This window comes from Phoenix dactylifera, unplaced genomic scaffold, assembly GCF_009389715.1.
Source record: "Phoenix dactylifera cultivar Barhee BC4 unplaced genomic scaffold, palm_55x_up_171113_PBpolish2nd_filt_p 000112F, whole genome shotgun sequence".
NCBI classification, from domain to species: Eukaryota; Viridiplantae; Streptophyta; class Magnoliopsida; order Arecales; family Arecaceae; genus Phoenix; species Phoenix dactylifera.
In genome coordinates this window covers 1139091-1163120 of record NW_024067684.1, presented here as the reverse complement: position 1 = coordinate 1163120, position 24030 = coordinate 1139091, and the positions used below count along the sequence as shown (strand labels likewise).

General features: G+C 38.0%; 2 protein-coding genes across 2 annotated transcripts; one reads left to right on the top strand and one right to left on the bottom strand.

Moving 5' to 3' along the window:
* The first annotated feature begins 3565 nt into the window (after positions 1-3565).
* On the top strand, positions 3566-4566 carry LOC103696671. Its single transcript, XM_008778356.3, has one exon. The coding sequence runs from the start codon at positions 3667-3669 to the stop codon at positions 4564-4566; it is 900 nt and encodes a 299-aa protein (XP_008776578.2). The 5' UTR covers positions 3566-3666.
* A 5806-nt stretch (positions 4567-10372) lies between these two features.
* LOC103696853 lies at positions 10373-22055 on the bottom strand. The gene is made up of 12 exons (XM_039116590.1): positions 21649-22055; positions 15004-15068; positions 14586-14658; positions 14378-14396; positions 13841-13960; positions 13121-13190; positions 12623-12666; positions 12473-12514; positions 12200-12259; positions 11989-12056; positions 10837-10894; positions 10373-10698 (listed from the first exon to the last, which is right to left on the bottom strand). Exons 1-12 carry the CDS (start codon positions 21963-21965, stop codon positions 10609-10611), a joined length of 1026 nt encoding a protein of 341 aa, XP_038972518.1. The 5' UTR covers positions 21966-22055; the 3' UTR covers positions 10373-10608.
* Between the last annotated feature and the right edge of the window lie 1975 nt (positions 22056-24030).

Genomic DNA, 24030 nt, shown 5'->3' with positions numbered 1-24030 from the left:
GATCTAAACCCAATCCAATAAAAGATTGAGTCAGGTTGGATCAGGTCTACGACTAAAATTTCTGACCCGATGGGTCATTCGGGTCGGGTCTATGTATAATTCAGTCTTAACCCAAAACATTCGGATCTGATTTGGGTCCGGGTCATGTCCGAGTCGACCCTTATATGAGGAACTGTGAGAATTTAATCCAATCCAAGTTCTACTACAATAGGCCTTGGCCTCAATAAACTGAACTAACTATAGGATTTACTTTGTGTTGTCTTGGACAAATTCACCTGTTGGGCCATATTTAAATTCTAGCTCACTCACTACCATGACCCAACCCATTGACTTTGTTGGGCTCTTAGCCTTAATTTCCTTGCCTAGCATTTTAAAAACAATTCTTCATGCTATTATTATATTATGGTGTGATTCATACTTTCTTAAATATAAGCTATTAGCACTTGTTATTTCGCATACGATAGTGAGGCTTATTGAACATCAATTTAGAGGAGAACTGTTCTTGTCAACTTTATTTAGCAAGTATTTTGTGTAGTTTTCTCATAAAAATATATACTAATGATATATCCGGTTCGGGTCGGGTCGGGTCGTAGAGTAAACAATCTAAAACTGACCCAAAAAACAATGGGTCACGTTGGATCTGGTCGGGTTGAAATTCAATAAATTCAAATCCGATCCGAAAAATAGAATAGGTCTAATTTTAGAACCCGACCCGACCCTACGGATCTTTTAAAATGAGTCGGATCGGGCCTAAGTGGATTGGTTTGGGTCACAGGTCAATCTGACCCATTTGCAGCAATATGCACCAACCGGGACTCAATTCTTTTCCTTCCTTAAATGAGGGAAGGGTGTGACACCTGAGTCACTGCCCACATTACATTTGTAATTCTTATAATATGTTCTTGAATATTAGATTGTGAGGAATAATATGGTAGAAGTATTTTCTTCTAGACAATATTTTTAAGATTAATGCTAAAACGATCTGAAATACGAGAGCCTCTCAAAATCTCTTACCATTAAATTTTTAGGCAGATGGATCAAACTATTTAGAACTTTAATTGGTGCGTAATATGTTAGTGAACAGTCATCTAAGTAACTTTGACTTTGTGTTTGGTTGAGGTCAAGGAAAGATGGATTGAGTTGGCCGGATGGATGGAGCATGTGAAGAGTAGATTTCTATATTAACAAAAATGCTTCTTAGAAATTTTTGACAAAACTCTAATACTTCTTCACTCTTTTACCCAAATAAATTATCCTCACTAAATTATAAATTAATTAATTATTCATAAAATTAATATATAAATAAGTTAATTCATATATAATTGATTTATAAAATTATTTATTTAATTAAATTAAATAAAAATTAAATATTTATATATTTTTGTATAATTATAAATTATAAATACTATAACCTACTCTTTAGTATAAATAAGTATTATAAATTGATAGCAATAATATTTTTTATCAAATTATTGTTTAGTAAAAATATCATATAAATATCATACATATGTCCTTTCATTTCTTCTATACCAAATAGAGAAAGGAATCATTCATATCCATCATTTCATATGTCATCAAACATACAAGAGGATCCATCCATCCTCTCGCTCATCCATACTTCCTCCTCTAGCCATCCTTCCTCCAATCCATCTTTGGTACTAAATAGAGGATTAATATCTAGATTGTAGTCTATCTAAGAGGAAAATGGTATTATAGTTGTACTTTATGCTTAGGAACTTCTATAAATGAGACTTTGCATAAAACTAAAAGATTTACAGGAGTACTTTATTCACAAAAAAAAGGACTGCATGCTTGGAATTATAAATGCTTGAAGAGTATGCAATTGTTTCCAAGGGATAGAAGGTGAGCAGGCTATATTTGAGATGGCTTGTAAGTCGTTGGACATCAAAAGTTATAGTAGCTGAGAAAAAAAAGACATAAGTAATTACTATTGAAGCCCCCATAAGCAAGGATTACTATGCCGGTTGCCTAACAGTATGATTCGATACAGTACCATGCTATGCTGCATTGGGCCCATACCGACACAGCCGAGTCGGGCGGGAGAGAAAGCAAAGAGGAGAGGAGAGAGAGAGGGAAGGAGGGAGAGAAAGCAAAGAGGAGAGGAGAGAGAGATGAAGGGGGATGGCCGGAGCAGGCAAGATCCTAGGGAGGAAGGGCTTCATCGTCTTGTTCCTCTATTTTAAAAACATCATATCATATATAGAGCTTAAAAGGTTATTAGATTTCAAAAGAGAGAGCATCTCAGTTGGACCTAGCATGGTGCCGGTCAACGCCTTTGAAAATTTGATACCTCATTCAACTTTTCAATATAATGGATCTCACTCTCAAACCTATACAAACCAACATATAGTGGCTAGATTAGTCAACATGAAATCTAATGATCCTCCTAGACCAAACAAGCTGTTTGGAATGGTATTTGCTCTCTCTTCCCTAGTTTTTGATCCTTCTTTCTCTTATCTCTCGTGAATATTCATTTTCTTCAATAAAGTGGGTGAACTTTGCCCTCCCTTTCTATTCAAAAACCAAAAAAAAGAGAAAGAAAGAAAAAAAAAATCCACACTACCTTTCTTATCCTCAGCAAAGGGTATGGCATTAAAATCTTCGATAATAAATAAAGGATAGCAAAGCAAGGGAACCCGGGAGATTGCGAGCTTGATAGTCAAGCTGTAGCATCCCTTGAGGCATAGATTCCATGCAAAAACCAATCAAAGGCACTATTTTTCACAAGACCATAACAAACACTTCCACCAGCAAAGGTACAATTGACTAAAAGAGCAATGATGATTTTGGAGGCAAATAGTACCTTCAGACCATCCAACAGAAAGAAAAAAAAAAAAAAAAAAAAGAAGATGACCATCAACCATATCCTAATCTGTGATAGAATTTTGGAAAATTATATATCCAACAGGTCTACCATAAACCTAAGGTGTGATGAATCCATCTAATACCTTTATTTTAAGATGAAATGAATTCATCTAAAATAGTTTCATTCTAGATTTATGGTAGACCCGGTCGACATAATAATTTTTCCAAAATCTCCGCTTTCCAATGAGGCCGGTTTAAAAAAACATAGAGCAAGGATCAAAGCGAGTTTTGCTGGTGCGTGTTGGTCACAGCAGTCGATAAGTATGCTGCTTCTGGTTCAGAGATCAGTACTTGCACGACTTCAACATCGACTACTGAACTCGGTTCTTGTATCCACTTTTGTATCTTTGTAAAATCCACCATTTTAGGTGTCATCTTGTAGCAACTCCAATGGTTCTTTACCTCTCAAGATTATTTAATTTATTTTTTGACAAAAAAAAAAAAAAGAAAAACATCTTTCACGAGTTTTTCATTCGCCGGGCAACTGCCCAACTACAGGCAACTGACTGACTGGATTTAATGTGTGGACGGCCCTGATCTCCTGACGTCTTTAACACGAGGTGGGGGCAAAGTCCATCCCCCTGGGTCAGTCAGCTGGTCAACGGACGAGACTACCGACGCTTCGGCGTGACCCCTGGGACTGACCCTCCTACAAAAAAAAAAAGAGAGAAAAATCGCGTAGAACAACGTAGAAAATTTTAGCCAACCTTCCATTTTTAATGAACCTCCACCACTCGGCTCGACGTCTCAGCCCCTTCCCTCTTCCCACTCTCTCGTTAGATGCCTCAGGTGGAGCTCGAGAAACTCGTCTGCGTTGGAGACCGGAAGGTCTCCTGCGAGACCCTGGTCGACGCCACCGGCGGTGGAGAGCTCCGGCCGGATCGGCCTCCGGCGGCGGTGGAGGAACCGGGTATCCCGGCGGAGTCCTCCGAGGTTCCGATCCGGCGCGAGATTGGGAGGGCGGGCCGGAGCGCGGTCTACGATCGGGAGGACTCCACCACAGGCAGCACTAATCCCAAGTCCAGCAACGCCAGCCGGAGGGGAGCGGCGGCCTCGAATTCCCAGCTCTTTTCCGCGAATCTCAAGGCGAAGCCCCCCATCATCGGCCTCCCCGGCAAGCTCCAGCACTCTGGCTACGACGGCCGGGGCGCCCGCCGGCCGCCGCACGTCCGGATCTTCCCGAAGAAGGCCAGGAGGGCCGAAGGAGGCGGCGGTCGGAAATCGGCGGTGCCGGAGTTGGAGCCGGGGTCGCCCAAGGTGTCGTGCTTCGGGAAGGTGTTGCCGAATAGGGAGCGGGAGCGGCGCCGTCGGGAGGGGCAAACTGCGGCGGAACGGAATTGGGAGGGGAGGGGATCATGCTGGGCGGGCTTTGCGGCGATTTTCCGGTGCGGCGGGGGACGTCAGACGGCGGAGGAGGAGGAGGAGGTGGTGGTGGTGGTGGAGAAAAAGATCTCCGTGCTGTCGAGGAATATTCCGGCGCTGGCCGGGAGTGTACCAGAATCGTCGGCGGAGGCGGATGCACCGGTTCTGGGAGAGATGAGGCGGTTCGTGTCGGGGCGGAGGTCGGCGTCGTGGGGAGCGGAGGCGGAGGTGGGACCGGGGGCAAAGACCGATCGGGTGGGGGTGTGGGGCCGGCGGTCGGTGGTTTCGGTGGAGCATGGGGAGCGAGGGCGGGAGTAGGAAGCTCGCGCCTTGGTTTGGTGGGAATTTTCTATGGAGTTTGAGCAGCTCCTAAGCTTTGAGTTCGTTAATATTTTCCTGGTTCTTGTATGCTTCCCATCGCTTTTGGTACGTGGGAGGGTGCACAAAATCGGGGACAAGATTCATGGTACATCATTAGTTATATGAATTTTTTTTATATATTTATGGTAATCAAATGCTCATGGTGTACTTTTTTCAGAGATTTGTATGAGAAGAGGGCTTTTTATGTTAAAACAAATTAAAAAAAAAATTATGTGCATGATGGTAGGTTTAGGAGAAAGCAGCATTTGCAGTGTTGGGGGCATGAATTTGTTTGATCTTAGAGGGATGAGATAGAGGAAGAGCAGTATACAAAGTGAACTGGTGAATGAAAAAATAAGTGTTCCTGGGAGGAAAAGAATACCAACTTAAAGCTCTTAATTATGATTCGTTTTATGTAGAAATATCTTTTTTTTGATATCTTACATATCTCGAATACTAATTTTTTGTGTACCTTGGTGTTCCTAACCATCCACCGATTTTTGATTGATCTCCAGAATGTTCATACATACAAAACAGTAGTGTAAACTTCATACAGTTGATCTTTTGCACCCGTTTTAAAATATGATGACTAATCAAAAAATTTTAATTTTGTAGTAAACAATTTACACTGCTTATGTTTACTTTAACTTTATTCTTGTATATATGGAATGAGATTTTCTCTTTTTACTGTAAATTTATAAGCTGTTTTGTTTCACGCACATACTATCGGGTTTACCTTGTAAACATGTTGAAATTTCTTTCAGGTTTTGCAATAGAAATACTACAATTTATGTGTCCATAAGATATTTAAGATATATAAGAATGAATAGAAAACACATGGTTTGAGCTATACTTCAAAACTTTTGAAGAATGATTAGCGTGCCAGTTCTCCAATGTCCAATCTCGGTAGTTTGTGGTTGGCACAAGCTTTTACACCATACATGATGCCTACGATGAGATGGTCGTACGTGTTTGGAGAACCAAACTTCTCCAATTCAACTACCAACTAGCGAGGATACAAATTTGTCAGCCCTATCGCCGTTGTCATTAATACCTCTTGCAAAATAGTTTACGCTGTCCGACAACCCATTTGGACCAGGTTTTGGCGTCGCTGTTAATGCGACCGGTGGGTATAACGTTCATTAAAAACGATCCGGTTTTATTCCACGGAATTGGAGGAGAAAAAAAAAAAAAAAATGTAGGCAACGACAGCTGTTCGGGGCAGAGTGGGATAAGATTAAGTTACGACAGCTCCTAGATGCATCTTGTTGAGAGAGTCTGATCCTTTTCGGTACCGAAATGTGCTGGGCCAAATATTCGGATTTGGGGTATCTCATACAGGACCAATATTAGATTGGGGGACCTCTCCCAAGTTATTCAGCAGGAGCACGAGCCAGAGCCGAACTGCATTTGGATCTGGAGGTCCGGGCTTCACCCGAGGACAGCACTCTTCTTATGGAAGGTGATAAGAGACCGCCTTCTGACGAGAGTAATGCTGAGTGGACATGGCTTGAAGATTCCCTCCGATTGCGGGACGTGTGGTGCTGATGAAACGATGGACCACATATTATTTCAGTGCACATGGGCGAGGTTGACGTGGCAGTGGGCAAGAATTCAGCAGGAGGCCTGGAGTCAGAGGGTGCAGTTCCTACGGGTGATTCGCCAGTGGTTGGGCAGTCCGCTGGCACATCAGGAAGCCGTTAGAGCTATCTGCACAGCGCATCAGATTTGGCTGGCAAGAAATGCCCATACTTTTGATGAGCGCAGGATGTCATCGAGGTTTGTGGCAGAGTACGCCCTAGTGCAGGCAGCGGAGATCAGTCCCACCTCTTCTTCAGATGGACCTTTGATAGCTCGGGACATCTGGGGTTCCCCCTCTACTCATGCAGCCTCTCAGATGGTGTTCTTCACCCGAGAGCCCCCACCTCGAGTTTCCTCAAAGTCAACTTTGACGGGTTTGTTCTGGAGGGAGGTACGAGGGGAGGTGTGGGTTCTGTTATAAGGGACTCGTACTCCAGAGTGGTGGCAGCGGGCAGTTGTTAGTTGTTCGACATGTCGGTTTTCGGGGTGGAGTTGCAGGCTACTTGACAGATCTTCAACATGCGAAGCAGGTGCTGCAGGCCAGTTCAGTTATCTTGGAGAGCGATTCAGCCACAGTGATCAGTTGGATTCAGGGGGATTCGAGGGGCATGAGCACGGACCATCCTTTGCTCCAGGACATTGGGATGATGACGAGGGATAGGGTGGCCTTTCAAGCCAAGCATGTATTAGCCTAGATGCACAAATAAAATTAATAAATCAATAATTAGATGTTTTTAATATTCATAAATAGTAAATAAGAGAAATAAACTAACAAATTATTTACTTGAAAATAGAATAATAAAATGAAGAAATAAAAGAAGATAATCTGTGGATCGAAGCACGCTGACGCATTGTTGCAGAAAAGTTTATATCCCCTACGCACGGGTCTGCTGACACAAATTCCTAGAAATACGACGACCCAATACAGAAATACATCTTTCCCGTCAGTGCACCTCTAGGGAAGAAAAAAGAGCATGTTCACGTTTGCAAATAGCTCAAAAGAAACTCAAAAAAATAATTGAAATTATGTGAAGAAGAGAATAAGAACAAGAGGGAGAAGAAGAATTTTTCATTCCTTTGAAATGATCTCTAGAGCCCTTTATATAAGCCTATGGGCCCCCCAAAAAAGGTAACAAACACGTCAAAAGAAACGGACTCTCCTCCTGCGGATTGATGACATATCTTCTTGTGCTCATTTGACGTGAAAATTGAATTCCAATTTTGAGTTTGAAGGAAAGGTTTAAAATATTTAATTTAATTCAACAACATGTTTTGAGAGAGGCCAACGGGGAGGCTAATTGGGTGGCTGCTTATGTGTCTCACCACTTAGGATATACCTTGTGGTCGGGAGAGGGAAAGCTGCCTCGGGCACTCTGTGAGCTTGTATATTTTGATTTTTTGGTTGTATTCGTACACGCATTGTATGATGAACCCGCCAAAGCAAAAAAAAACCTCCCGATAAAATAGGTAATTTTTTTGTATTTAGTTGTTTTATTAAAAAATAGAATTTTTTTATAAAAATATGATTTTTTTTACATTTTATGGAGAAAAAAATCATATGAAATTTGGAAAAAAAAATTAATTTTCACCTACTAAGAATGGAGAGAATTTTTTATATTCTTAAGATTTTAGATAGAACAGACTAAGATTTTTTAATTAAAAGTATAATAGATATTTTATATATATATATATATATATATATATATATATATATATATATATATATATAAAGTAAATATTCAACTAAACGTAAACCATGATATTTTTCTATAACCAACCAAACCACCTTTCAGATATCATATACTCAAAAAATTATTTTCACAAAAGAATATTTTAATAAAAAAATTCTTGCGAACCAAACAACATGTATCCTTCGTACTTATGATATTATCAAAATTATAGGCAGCATAGCAAATTAAATAAAATATTTTTAAAACTAGTTTGCGTGTTTTAGATGCGGTGTTTCTCTCGTCTGAGATGAAGCGGATGTTAAGTCTAATTGCGTAATCAAGAGCTGCTAAAAAGGAATCAATTTATTAAGTTGATAAAATTCATGATACTTGGATCAAGTAAGTTGAAATTGAATCTTATTTTCATGTGTACTTGGGAGAGGATTGTAGCTCATTTCTTATATATAGATCTTCTTATGAATTTTTTTTTTAATAAAAAAAACAAGAGTTACTAAGAAGAGGAATAAAGAAGAGAAGTGGGACGAATTAGCAAAATTCTCAAGTGCTTGGATTACCATATTCAATTATAGTGGTAACTTTCTGTCCGAAAATTCATGGACTTGCGAGAACTTTGGGAATCTATACGCACAAAAGAGTCTAAATAGATTGGTTGTCCATCCAAACCTGTCCTATAGATTTATAATAAAAACAATATAAACCATTTTTATGCATTGTTCTAATAATTAGCCATCAGAAAGCCATAACAAGACAGTAACTGATAATTACATCGAAGGAAACAGATATAGTATACTGTAATAACGGGCCATTGTTTTGGGAAAATACTTTCATTGTGTTCCATTAAGCCATTCTATTACTCCATGATATCATGATGGATAGATCATCTATAGATCAAAATCACCCTAAGGGCTGCGAATAGTTTGGTCAAAGTCGGTATGGATGACCCATTCTTTTCTTGTTTGATTCCTGATTTTAAACCAAGATCCAACTCCTTAGCTAATCATTTTGGGTTGGGTCAATTCCATAGAAAATTGTTTAGACCCAATAGGGCATTCAAGCCAAGTCGAGGTCAAGTATGACCGGACTTCTAGCTCGCAATATTCAGATTTGGTTCGAGACGGATTCACACTGAGTCTATAATTTATGTCAAGTATTTAGTTTTTTTTAATTACTAAAAATATAATAATTGATAATTACATATAAAATCACTAAATTTTGAAATAAATTTGAAAAGTCAACTTAAACCTTTTTTTATAAAAAACATTTTAATTTCATAAAAAAACTCATCATTCATAATGTACAAGGTTATAGTTATACTAATATATTTGAGAATACGGTAGATAACAACCCAACATTTAAACAACAAAAGTTTAGATATAATTAAGCGAAAGTAGGTGAGAGAAGATGAGGTTGTTGAGATAAACAGAGAGGAATTAATTTAAATGGAGGTTCAATCAATGAAATTGGAAAGACATTTAGGGTGACAAAGAAAGGGTTTTATATGATTTGGGTTTCTTGGATGAGTCAGATTGGTCCCGATTGGGTTGGCCGATTTTTTATTAATCCAAACTAGCTCTAAATAACATACTACCGGCTGAATAAGTTAGAAAATACAAAACCTAGACCAAATCAAGCTTTCAAATCAGATCCTATTTTCGACCCAACCACTTCAAATACGAATCAGTCTGATTCGACCAGGTCATGGATTAACCTGCCCCATTTGCATCATTAGTCATTCTCAATTTTTTTTTTTTTTTTTTTTTTTTTTTGTGTTTATGGTTCCCTCAAATGTTCCATCATGGTACATGTGTCAATGACATGATGTACCATGAATGTGTCTGCGTTCAGTGTCCTTTGACCCCCAGTCACCAATGGCCTCTCCGAACACTTTCTGGACTTGAACATTCAGCCACGAGTCCACATAGTATAACATTAAAAATATCGATAGATTTTTTTTTTTTTAAATGCTGCCTTTTAATATCGTATTGATCTATGTTCCACTCTATTTTTTAATTGCAACCCAAATTGAAAAAAATCATGAATCATCTAATTTCCTAAGAAAAATTGTATTAAAAATAATACATGATCTAAAGAGCAATCGCCTCAGATTTACTACCAGCTCCTCCTCCTCCTCCTCCATCACCTTGAAGCGATCGTCTCCCTCGGAGAGAACAAATACAGGAACCCCAGACTCTATGGCCCTCTAATGGTCCAAAACATACTACAATTTTTTAAAAAAATACAAAGGAAATAAGATAATTATAATTCAGCAAGGAAAGGTCCCATTCAACTCTAAACACAATATGATAAAATTAGCAGGCTGCATGGTGCTGCCATCCACCAACGTGGCAGCACATTCTATGATGAATATTAGATTTATAGATATGTACATATCCATCAGCTAGTTTAAAACTAGTGATGTCTTATAAGTACCCGATTCGTTCCTAAGCAAAAAATGAAACCATTGAAATATGTAAATAACAAAGCAGAAAACAGAAGGATCAAATATGCAGTTTATAGAATTTGTATCATCAAATATTTATAATGTGGTAAAGCATAAGGAATATACATAACAGATATGTCGAGCTAGTTGTAAGAGGAAAAAAAAAGGTCCTAGTCTTCTATCATAGTTGAGAACGAAAGAGTAAATTTGTTTAAACCATAATTTGAATTTATCAAGAAGAAAGGAAATAATATACACTCAGATATAATAGGCATGGCCTTGAGCTTCTTAAAGAGCATAAGTTGCTCTCAGATAATCTATGATTTCTGCACTTTCAAACATTTTCACTCCAGTGTTAGGATCGTCTAGGTAAGGCACCTGTGCATAATTTACAAAAAGAAAGGGGCATCCAGGAAAGAAATCAGTAAAATATTGATTTATTGAGACAGCAGCCTTAAGTTACACCATGCAAAAAATGAAAGAAACTTCTATCAACATATCTAAGAGTTGGAAAACCTGAAAATGTCCAACTTCTTCATATAACTTTTGCCGCTTTGGGCTGCCACGAGCAGTGCTGCAATTCCAATTTTCTATCAGTTGACTCTAATACCATATACTGTTTTCATAGATATGTAGCAACATGCAAGTTCACTAAATGAATTATGATTAGACCTTTATAGCTTAGTTTTTACCATGTGTGCAATTCTTGCAACGTTTACTGTGTTCACATCATATTGACCAATCATAAACCTGATATTACATACACGCCTCTGATTATCATGCTCCACAATCAAGAAAACTAGGAGTAATGCATTTGATGGCTTTAATTTGACATTTTCTGTTCCACTTTGCGTCTTGGTAGATAGGGATATATGAGCATATCTCACAGTCTTCACATATGAATACATCATTTGATTTATTATTTTTTCTAGAAATTTTAAAAATGGAATGAAGATTAAATACTTTTCCATAAGATGAAACATGTCTTAAATTATACCCTAGCTATATTTACCATAATGTTTTCTGCATCAATGTAGGTATATACTGTACGCTTTAAAGGATATTACCATCCAATTGTTAATGGAAGAACCCCATTTAACTTCTGAAAGTCGGATGGCCAGTATGGAATACCATTGTATATGGAAGACCATTATGAGAGTTAGAATTCCAGCAAAGTCTTGTTATATATCTAATTACCATAATACATAAGGCATAACATGATAACCATGGCAAAAGCAGCACCAAAACATAAACAAGAGCCACGAATTCAGAAAACAGAATTCCTTCAGTAAGAGTAAAAACTCATAATTCAACAAAAAAGGGAGAAAATCAGGAAAATATTGGATACTATAGAATAATGGTTTTCTTCCTTGGTAGGAAGGCAGATTTTTCCAAAACTTAGAAATGCTTTTGAAAACTGAATGGATTAATCACAATTTTAACACCCTCCCCTCCCCCCAGCCCAAATAAAGGGGAAAAAAGGACAACATGTTCTGCATGGAGCCAAAATAAAATCAGGGAAAATAGATCTCTTGATTAAAACTAGACAAAAGGTGGAGAATTTCTTAAAATTTTTCATTACTTCCATCGCCGGATGAAGACTAACATATTAACAATTAAGTTCTGTATGAAAACAGAAAAATTGGCAAATGTATAAAAATGATGCACCTGTGAAGTATATGGGGCAATTCTAACTCAACTAGAACTTCACGCACAATTTTGCAAAAGGGGGAAGCCTGCAAAAGTAAAACATATATCAATTAATTTCAAGAATATATTGATTAGATATCTAAAAAAACATGCAATTTTAATTAATAATCTAAATCAATGAATCAACTGAATATCTAGAGATGTTGGTATGTTGTATCTGATATCTGACCTCATATGCCCACAATTCAAGGGGTACAGGTGGGAGTTTTGAAGGAGTATACATAGAACCCTGTATGAAGAGATATGCAGAAAACTATAGGTGGTTAGAAGACTTCCAGCAAGCTGAATGTTAACATAACATCATGGTTTAACATAGCATCCATTATAATGTTATAACAACCATTATAATGGAATCATGCCTTTTTACGTAGGTTTTTCTTCAATGAGTGACATGGAAAGTCCACAAACATATATACTGAATGGAAGGTCAAATATTTCTTACTTTCCCCATTCGACCAATCATTGCAAAACCAGCAGTCAAAGTCTGTAGAAAGTACCGATCAAAAAGAAAGAAAGACAAGCCTGATTACAAACCAACTTTTAGAAATGTCAGTAAAGTGAATATTCAGATACATTTTTACACAGAGCTTACAGTAAGAAGGCCAAGTGACAGCATCAGAGGAGTGGTTCCATCACCTGAACAGAGAAAATCAGCAATATAGGTGCATAAAGCATCCAGAGTAGAGGCACATAAAACAATTGATCATGTTGCTTTACTATTCTCCCCCACAACCCCCACCCCCCCACACACACAAAAAAAAAAGAGCAAAGAAAACACCTGCCTCGTCCATCCCCCCTCTCCCAAAAAAGTGACCCAAGAATGAAAGAACTTTAAAACCAGCTAAGGTCACCATAGGAATAAGTATACCTATTTCCCTTGTCCCACTCGGAAGAAAGAAAATACTTAGATACCACTAACAAAGGAAGAAAAATCAATATCCTCTCAAACTACAGCATTTCATCAATAAGGATGGCATCAGCATATTGTTATTAATTGTATCGACAAATAAATTTTATTGGATTAAATGTAAAGAGATGATGGTAAACTCAAAAACTTGAAGAAACCTAAGAAAGTAATAAGCAAGTGCACCATATTTATTAACCAGATACTTTATTATGTCATCTGACTCGTACATAGCAATGCCTGTATTTGGATCCACCTGCAATGAAAATTTGATCACTTAGCAGCATCTACAAATAACAAAACTTGATAACTATAAAGGTATAATGTTTTACAAAGATATAGATCTAAGGATTGAATATACATATGTGTGTGTGTGTGTGTGTGTTCCATGTCCTTTATAAATTTGCTGTTTTTGGTGATCAATCCATAATTTTACAAAATGGAATGGATATGAAGGGGGTCAATGGAAGTGCATCACAAGATAATGAATAAAAATACCGTTAAATAAAATCATAACTTCAGTTTACATAAAGCCATATATACCATAATGCATGCCATTCATCTCATACTGTGGTTCAACACAATTATATTCTTGCTAAGAGGTTTTAATATACTGAAAAAATACCACCTAGCAGTTTGGTTTCACAAGGACAGAAAGTGAAACAAGCCAGAACTGACATTGAGATTTAAAAAAATGACATTTTTTGCGGAAGGAAATTATACAACCATAACATCATGTTATGTTATTTGTAACCTTTTGCTTTTTGAGGAAAGGATGGAAGGAAATGGTCAATGTCCATTTCGGTGATATTATTATTTATTTCATGAAAAGGGACAAAAGCTAGGTAACATTTCAATATTTAATATCTTAAGTAGCAACACAAAATTTAAGGAATGTTACCAGACCATGTAAGGGAATTGCTGCTTTCCGCCCATCTGTAAAACTTTTGGACGGAAGTTTGGACCATTTCTCGGGCAAGGATAAAACAAAACATCAAGATCTAAAATGCTTACAATCTCCCTGACCTGAAAAATTATCAAGACATTAATTAACAAAAAATGATACAAAATAGCAGCAGCAGCAAACAACTAGAAAATGTGCCTCAGTAAAGGAATTGCAAGGCAATTCATTTCTATATCTATCCATCACCACCATAAACAAAGAGTTGCAAAACCACAAACTAAGGTACGCTATCTCGGTACCGGACTCTGAACCAATGCCACGCTATCATTGTGCTAGTACAGTACGATATAGGGTTGGTATGGCGTACCAAGTGTCAGTAAGCCTTCTGTACCATATATTGGTACCAAATAGGTACAGTACAGTATGCTCCGTACCGTCTGGTTCAGTATCGTATGGCGTACCATGCTACAAACCAAATAAAATATGGGAATGCATATGAAAAACTTTTGTTATTTGAAAGATTAGAGAAATGGTATTACCTTCCGACAAAATGGACAACTGAATTTTCCATGCGATCAATGGTAGTCCACATATGGAGCAACAGCAAGCATAGATGATTAGTCTTACAATACCACGAAGATTTGAAATATTATACAATTCTATAGGAAAATTAACCAAAAGATCACAAAGTAACTATTACTCCATTAGAATTTAACGAACTTGATATAGTGCACTAAGGTAATATACCTTTCAAATTCATAAATCTCAATAGTTTTCTCTGGACGGGGGCCTAATTTTGAGGACTCTTTCAACTTCAAACCTATTCATGAGCAGCAGAAGTCAACAAAGCTAGAATTGTAGTTAGAAAACCTTTTAGGTGGGATGTGCAAGATCTTACTAGAAGTTGAATATCAGTTTCTAATAGTGTTATTGAATGTGACGAATTGGTAAGCATAGAAGTCTCAAGTTATTCTGATTTAGAGATCATGATGTGGGTTAATGATTTACATACTTGATAGTTGATATAAATAATTCTTTAACAGCCACTGCCTACTTGATCAAAATTGTCCTGGTTTTCTTGGCATGCTTGATTTTCAAAACTAAATGATCCATTGGGATCTTGATTGAGAGTTACCAAAAGATGGCACAAATTTTCATGTATTACCTGCAATACTCATAACATACTCGTTTGATGACATTTTACCCTCAGAAACAAAGGATGCCGAATATCTGCCACAACGAAAATACAAAACATGGAGGAAACAAGGAGGATTAGTATCCGTACATGCACTATTATATCATCATAAACATAGACAAACATAACAAATCTTCTCTTATTCTTCAAAGCTCAAATTTATAAATTCTCCTTTACACTTCATTCTAATGCAAGGCCACATCCTGCAATATGGCGTGCGTCTTTGAATCCCATCAACTACCTCATTTTGGACAAATGAACACCACCTGCACACTCATGTCCAACTCCAAAAATCCGCATTGGATATGTATCCAAAAGAGGTATGTATCAGACCTCTGGATACTTATGAAGTTTTTTGGTAGCCACTTTTAAAGATTGAAAGAGACTTGAACTCTTCCAACAAGGAGTTTAATACTCTATTTGATGTTAGGAATAGACCTGTTTATGGGCCGAGTTGCCCATCTAACCTGCTCAAGTTCGAAGCCTTTTGGGCAGCTTGGGTCAAGGTTTTAGACCCAATAGGCCAGGCCGGGAACATAGGCCCATTTAATAAATGGGTCAAGAAAATAGGCCCTACAGGCTCGAGCTTCGAAATTAAAGCCTAGCTTGAAATTTTTTATCTTTCTTATGTTGTTTGTTTATGTTTGATGTCTATGTATATTTAATTGACAATGCCGTTGATATGTGAACTTAATGAGATAATGGACATGTTGTAGGTTATTGGTAATATTCAATTATTCATAGTTAGCGTTTATTATGATATTTTTAAGGAAAAAAAAGGTCAAGAAGCTCGAGGACTAGCCTGGAGCCTGATTGAGGACCAGGCTTGGGCCTCGAAATTAGGCCTAAGGGCCAGGCCAAGCCAGCCTTAGGCCTAAGTATATTGTGTGGAGCTTCGGGCAAAGCCTAACTCAAGCCTAATTTGGCCCAAGTCTAGTATTTGTTCTTTTTGGAGACTAATCAAGGTTGTAATATTGAAAAAACTTTACAAAAATATTATTTTTCTTAAATCCTTAGGTTAATTAGGATATTCAAATGAGAACATGTATATTGAAAGATCCTAACAAAAGTATATTTTTAATATTTTCTTTTTAATATTTAAACCAAAGAATATCGAATGGCATAACTATATAATTTCGTTAAAATTATATTTTGTCCTATTATCTCTTTTTTTTCTCTTGCTGAGTCAGATATGCATCCAAATGTGATTCTCGTATTGGTGTCCATGCAACACTGCCCAAGACAACCTTCTCATTAGTTTTAACATGTGTTGAAAATGGCCCGACCTTTATAAATGGCATTCCTTCATTGTATCTACAATTGGTGCTCCTCATAAAATTCTTTGTATTATTCATTCCTAACTATGCTCTTTCTAGCCTATTGTATCTAGGGCTACAAGATGATTGGATTCACCTACTTTTGATCTAGAATTGACCCATAAAAAATCTAGTCCAACAAGGATTGAAGTCGTGGATTAGTCTTGGACTGAAAAATATGGCATGTTTCATAAATGGAGTGTATTTCGATTGCTATGCATCCTGAACTAAACCAAAAACGACCTGAAACTGAGACACTATATTTTCATAGTGCTTCTTTAATCTAATAAATACCATTTACTATTAATATTAAGTCTGACGTGGTAGTGATGAACTAGTCATATCATATCAGTCCATTCTAGAGAGTATTTTAGTGTTAGTAAAGAAGTCAAAGTCTAGTCAAATAATAATTATCAGGTACTTAATAGATTGTAATTAAGATTTAAATATGTATTCATAAATAATGAAATATGACCACAAAAGTTTCTAGGCTTTATCAAACATACTTCATGCATGCGTCTCTTCAAGTTTATAAAGGTAACTATTGGATGCATCGTTTAGAAAATAGTCATGTATTAATTAAGGTATATGTAGAGTCATATGTCTATATAAAGCCATGTAGTAATCATGAATTGATGAGTGAAAAAATGGTGTTTTTCAGTTTATCTCTCTGAATATAGTGGTGGTTTGACTTGATATATCCACTTTCTTACTTTCTTTTCCTCTATCCAATCTTCTCTTTCCTTAATGCTTAGACATGTATAGTTATGGCATCAGTTGGTATCATATAACTAGTTTGATCTCTCATATTTATCCTATTCTCTTTTCAAGAAGCAATCTCACTTCTAAAATCATGGTTTGAAGTGACAACAATGATGATGAACTTCTTTAACATCATAAGAGTCAATTCATCCAAATGAAGATTGCTTGGCTAGGATAGATGAAAGGGTGTATGAAGGATTCAAAAAAGAAGCATACTGGTTAAAAAAGCAAGCAAAAATTTTCCAAAATTGTCTTAAGAAACTTCAAGCCATTCTATTTCAACTAATCACAACTTAAGTTTCTCGAAATGATTGACCATTATCAGATGATGTTCATTCCATACAAAGTCAAGATCGAAGGAGCAAAGAACCAGTTAGGAAGATCGATGAATTTAGAACTCCATCTCAAATTCCTACCTATACAATAAAATTCATACTTCTAATTCTCTTTATCAGACAATTGTATTTCATTCTCTAGCTATTGAAAACACAGAATTGCAAGTCCTAATTAGGTTACAAATTCAGCAATCCAATCAAGTCCTAATTACAAATTCTATTTCATTCTCTAGCTATTGAGCTAGGATAGTAGTATCAAGTTTAGTCATAATTCTCTAACATTTTATCTATCATAGTAGTGTCAAGGTTTATCCTTATTTGTCATTTAAGAGCTAGTCTACTTTGTTTTTTCAGTAGGAGTTTTAACGCTGGTTGAGAGTGAATAGGATTCATCTATGAGTGAAATATATATATATATAGACAACCATGTGCTTGGAAAGGGAATAATGATAGTTGTTTAATTTTCTACTTCCAGCTCATAATAAACCCTCGAAACTTCATCTTTTTTGCCTCTATTTTTACGCCCAAATCGCTCCCTATTACGGGTTGCAATTTACTCCACCCAGCTGGGTACCTAACTCGACCAAAAACTAGCGGGGGTCAGATTTTACCCAACCCGCAGTGAATCCAAGGTGAGTACGAGTAACGGTAAAATCCGCCACAAACACAACCCAAATATACATAACTCTTCACGAATACCCTTCTCAAGGCAAAAAAAATTAATGTTCATGCAAAAAAAAAATGATTTTTGTGGCTTTATCCGACTCAATCCATCCAACACCACCCCATCCCGCCCTAAAACTCTACCCCTCCTACCCCACCCCAAGGCAAGTATGGGGCAGGTACGAGAAATGGCCTACCATACCCATATCCAACCAGTTGCGATCCCTACTCCCCATCCATACACCAACACAAACCATAGTTTTTTACACAATTTTCCTACCTTTTTAGCCCAAAACAACCCATGAAGCATCTCTAAGTTTTTCCTCATCAAGGATGTCCTACATCACGCTTCCTTTATCTGGTTTAGTATGCGTCAGATTGGCATGGTATAGTTTTGTACTATACCAAACCGATTTGCCGGTCATTACAAACCCCAGTATTGATTCAGCAGACCTTGGTCCAGGTATATAGATAGTCATTAACTTGTATTGATGATTGTAGCTTATATGCAGTCGTTAATCAAATATTATCTATGATGTGTTGTTGATATGACTAGATATGGGTAGAGGTTGGCCTGAGGCTTGTCACTGTAGGGCCACTTTAAGCTGAGCTTTGTGTTTGGCCCAAGGAGAACTAAGTCAAGCATGGGCCAAAAATTTGAGCCAAAAAAATTTCAAGCTAGGTTTGGGTCTAGACTTGACCAGGCCCAAACCAAGACTGAAACCTGGGCCTAACACAAGGTCTGACTTGAGTGACACCCCCACCTAATCCCCTATTCTCTCTTTGTCCCCACTCCCTAGCAGCCCCCTTCTCTCTCCCTCCAATCTCTCTTCTCTCTCTCAATCTCTCCCCTCTCTCTTCTCTCTGCTCTCCCATCCTAATGCCCCTCTCTCTCGATCTTGATCCTGATCTCAATCTTGACCTCTCTTATGATTTATCTTTTCTCTCTCTCGAGCTCCTCTCTCTTCTCTCTCTCCTTCCCAATCTCTCTTTTCTCTCTCTATCACTCTCGTCTGTATCCGCTCTCCCCTCTCCTCTCTTCCTCCTAGTGCCGCCTTTTCTCTATCTCGATCTCTCTACTCTATCTTCTCTCTCAATCTCTCTCTCCTCTCTCTATATATATCTTCTCTCTCAATCTCCCACCTCTCTATCATTTCCTACCAGCTCTCAATCTATCAGGCTTAGATCAGAGTTAGCTCAATTTTGCTTCAAGCTAGGCTCCAATTCAAGCTTCAGTCAGGTTAGGCCAAAGCCTGAAAAAGTTTTATGAGCCTACTCGACCCATGTGTAAAAAGAATTTTCTAGACTCTGCCCAGGCCACAAAAAACCCAACCTGGCCTAGCTCAATACTAGCCCCAGTTATTGGTAATATTTATACATTGCTTGAGTATAATTTTCTTGTAAACATGCTTATAATATAATAAAGTAGCCTATCTATGTATGTTTCATATGGTTCATTTTTGGATTAATTTTGACCTGATTTGACCAAGAAAACTCAATGGATCAAACAAAATGACGTATAACCAATCCCCATCCAACCCAAATGGAAGCGAGTAGGCCTGTATTCAATTTTATTACATGATTTAACTATAGATCAGATTTAAGGTGTGTCAATCCCTAATCCAAACCAACCCACCAGTATCCCTAACTATATTGTCGATAAAATCTTCACATCATGAAAATAAATTCACAGATTGGGGACATCTTCTCTTGCCAATCATATGAATCATACACCATGTTTTGCCTAGCATAAGACGTAGACTTGATCTCATTGAGATAGAACAATTGTAAGCAACACATATGGAAGTCCAGACTTTCATTATATTTGTAAAGCAACAAAGGATCTATTTTTTGAAATATGGTAACACGATTATTTATACTATTGAAAAAATCTTGGATTATTCTTGATCTTTTACTTAACATGATCATTCTTTAATTTTTTTTCTCAAAGTGCAATAAACAAGAAACATGCAATGATATACAAATTTCACAATTTAGTGAAAAGTACTTCACATTTTATTCAAGAAACATTCATGGATGATGAATTAATTATGCTATCTGATGTTTTTGCTGGGGGTATTTTTACTTTTGTTTATTGTCCCTTGCCTGTCTGATTCTTTTATTTACAAATATGCAAATAATTGCATATCTTCTAGTTTTCTTTCATTTTAATTTTCATTTCCAATCGTTCCCTGGACCTTCCATAGATCGTTGTATGCCTAATTCAAATCATTGAGAGGAACCAACCCTCCCAAGATCCTCTTCAATGTGGACCAATCTTCCTAGTTCATCAAAGTAGAACACAATTTGGTATATAATTTCCTCTCCATCAAAGCCATTCATAACGACATTCATAATCACAGCAATAACTACCTTTCAATAACCACATGTACCACCGAGACACAAGAACATCACTAAAATAACTGTCCATAACTAACCACTAATCCTAAATCTAATAATATTTTAATCTAACATCTTATAAATAAGCTTATACAATCTTCCACCCTGCTCAAATCAACTTGACCTCAAGTTGATCTTTCGTGCTTTGGTGGAGGAGCCAACCAACTTCCTCATCTTCGAGGAATTTCAATAGGACAACTCTTCATCACCACATAAGGATGATGCTTCCTGTAAAATGAGCTATCATCTCAAACCCTGATGCCATTATCTTGCTTCCACAAATATTGATGACATTGATTAAAAAAAGCCATAAATACGAGCATTCTTTGAAATTAATTGGCCTCCTTAATCATCTTCACTACATTTCTTAAGCCTTGATCAAATTGTTATCACCCCCCCCCCCCCCCAACATTCTTCAATCATTCTCTAATCAGACAATTTTCTTCAATTGCTTTCTCAAATAGTACTTTGATATTTTACCCAAATCATCATGGATCTCCAATAGTATATCCATGACATAACATTATTGACTATCACACCAATTGTTATGTCCCTAAGCCAAACAAAAGAATATCTTTAAAAATATAAAGAAAAGGTTCACCTCATGGGAAACCAACCCTCCTAAGGTCCCCCTTTAGGGGGGGTCAATCCTCCTAGTTCTCCATAGTTAGGAGGATATTTTGGTCTGGAATATCCTCTCCTTCGTAGCTGCTCACAAAAACATATATAATTACAACAATAACTACCTTTACTAACCACCCAATACACAAGAACATCACCAAAATAACGACCCGTAATTAATCACCAGTCCCTCTAAATAAATTATTATTATCTAATACCAATCATGGTGCTCCAAATTTGCTCCAAAGTTCAGATCACTAAACCTATGGCTAAGGCTCAAAACCAATCATATTACTAGTGACCAAATAATTTGTATGGTTGTTTACCGAAAAAATAATTCGGATGACTTTCACGCTCAGTCTTACTCAATTAAATCCTCGTGCTTTGAAAATATAATTTAAGCCAAAACATAACAAGACTTTCCCAGGTTTGATACCAGCGGAACCCCGTAAATTATTAAGTTCAACTATAATCTAATCCAATTACAAGATAGAGAACAAGAAAGAGAGATCCCAAACCCTAGAACAAAAGCTCCAGTGCCAAGGCGAAAAGGCAGGGCGAGAGAAGCAGAAAGGATGTCGAGAAACTTGTCCGGGCGGACCGAGAACCGCTTCGGCTGCGGAGGCTTGAAGCCTGGCGGCGATGAGAACGTCGGGGGCAGAGACGAAGACCCCGAGCTCTGCCCCTCTTCTTGGGCGGAGCTCACGGAAAGAGAGGCAGGCGAGGAGGGTGTTTCTCGGAGCTCGGCGGAGACCTTGACCCACCGAGTGGATTTGTACCTCGAGTTTAGTGGCCGGGGAACGAGAGGCGGACGGGAGGTGAGAACTCCGGCCATGGCCTTTCCCGGCGGGTGGTAGAGAGGGGATTGAGAGAGCGAGCGGTTTGAAGTGGCGAAAGCAAGATAACGGCAAGGACTCAGAGGTAAGTCGACTTAGGCCCTGTTTGGGGAGCTTTTGGGAAAAAATACTTTCTAGCCTCCAAAAATATTTTTAGATAAAAAATTATGTTTGGTAAATTTTTCAAAAAGCTGTTTCAGCTTTTGCGGGAAGCTGAAAATAGTTTTTGGAAGGAAGCTCCAATTTGGAGCTTTTGGAAGGAAGCTGTTTCAGCTTTTTCGGAAAGCTGTATTTTTGACAAAAATGCTCATATTAAAATATAATAATTACATAGTTTGTTCCTTTATATACCATCTCGTGAACCACATTTTAGAAGAAAAAAAATTTTAATTCTTTTCCGTACCTTCCAAAATCAATCTATTTTTTTTTTTTATCATCAACCTTCCAGCCCACGCTGAGGTCCTCCTCGAGCGTGGACCACGAAGAAGAACCCCTAGACCGCGATGAATGAAGAAGAGCCCCTGGACCGCGGCATCGCGGTCCAGGCTGTAGCCGCGACACCGTGGACCGCAGCACCGCGGTCCACGATGCCTCCCCTCTCGCGGTCCACGGGTGACCGCGATCCTTTGTTACAGAGAGAGGATCTCTCTCTGTTACTGAGAGAGATCCTCGGTCCATGCTCTAGCCGCGAGACCGTGGACCACACCACCGCGGTCCACGGTGCCTTCCCTTACTGATCTCGCGGTCTCGGCTCTCTCTCTCTATGTTATAGAGAGAGATCCTCTCTCTATATGCTTAATGATCTCGCGGTCCACGGTGGACCGCGAGATCCTCTCTCTGTTGCAGGGAGGGAATTCGGGTGGACGGCGAGATCTTCTCCCTCTCTGTTACAGAGGGAGAGAGAGAGAGAGCCAAGAGGGAAATCTCTCTCCCTCTCTGTTACAGAGGGAGAGAGAGAGAGAGAGAACAGAGAGGGAAATCTCTCTCCCTCTCTGTTACAGAAGAGGGAAATCTCTCTCCGAGAGAGAACAGAGAGAGAAATCTCTGTTACAAAGAGAGAGATTTCCCTCTGTGGTTCGGGTGGACCAAATTTTTCTTCTCTCTGGTCCGGGTGGACCAAGTTTTTCCTCTCTCTGTTACAGAGAGACAGATAGATTTGTATTTAGAATTTTAATGGAGTTTGGTAATATTATTGTTGGCTTCTAACTTAAGATTGGATCATTCTCTGTCAGGTACTGTCACCTAGTGGCTCAGAAATTTGCAATTTCCATTGCACTTTGAAGTTTTAAGAAGTAAGAATACATTTTTTATCCTTAATTAGGCAAAATATTTCATGCTTATGCTTTTGACTTAAAGATCCAAATTACTACTTACATTGTCATTTTTCAACAAAATTCACTGCTAGTGATTCCAAGAATGGACATTTGATGAATATTGAAGCATGTTTTAATTAAAAGATCTTACACCTTATTGTCATTTTAGTGGCGCATACTATTGTTACTAATACTTCCAATATTGCCGAGAAGATATTGGATACTGTTGCCCAGAGATGGTCACCCAAGAGGGGGGTGAATTGGGTGTTTTAAAATTTTTGTCTAATTAAACTAAACACACAAGAGTATGTGCAAAAGTAAAATTAAAGTTGTAACCACAGTCAATCGCAAACGCAAGGGTTTATAGTGGTTCGGAGCTTCCACTGCTCCTACATCCACTCCCCAAACACCTTTGGGAATTTTCCACTATAATCAGCGATTACAGTCTGGTAGTTTTTCGAGTGAACTACCCAACTCGTTGTTTTACCCCGGGCTAACAACGAACCCTACAATCCCCCAATTTAACCTAGGCTTGGGACGCCTATCCCTTGTTCCAAGTCCCCTGACTAGAACAAGCACAATATTCAAGTGTTTTACAAGAATTTAAAAGCTCTTATGAAAGCAAATAAAACAATGAAGAACAACAAAATCGGAAGAACCCTCTTTGCCGTTGAAAGCGTGGGTGATGGTGGTTCTTCCGATGTGGATCACGTTGGCTTGAATGCGAGCTTTGATTGCCGAGTGGGAGTGA

Excerpts from the sequence above, each read along its gene's own strand:
- LOC103696853 (XM_039116590.1), bottom strand. The coding sequence starts at position 21,965 with ATGGCCGGAGTTCTCACCTCCCGTCCGCCTCTCGTTCCCCGGCCACTA. Across the intron at positions 12,260-12,472 it reads TGATTGGTCGAATGGGGAAA|GGTTCTATGTATACTCCTTC; the intron begins GTAAGAAATATT and ends CTCTTCATACAG. Across the intron at positions 12,057-12,199 it reads TTGAATTGTGGGCATATGAG|GCTTCCCCCTTTTGCAAAAT; the intron begins GTCAGATATCAG and ends TTACTTTTGCAG.
- LOC103696671 (XM_008778356.3), top strand. The coding sequence starts at position 3,667 with ATGCCTCAGGTGGAGCTCGAGAAACTCGTCTGCGTTGGAGACCGGAAG.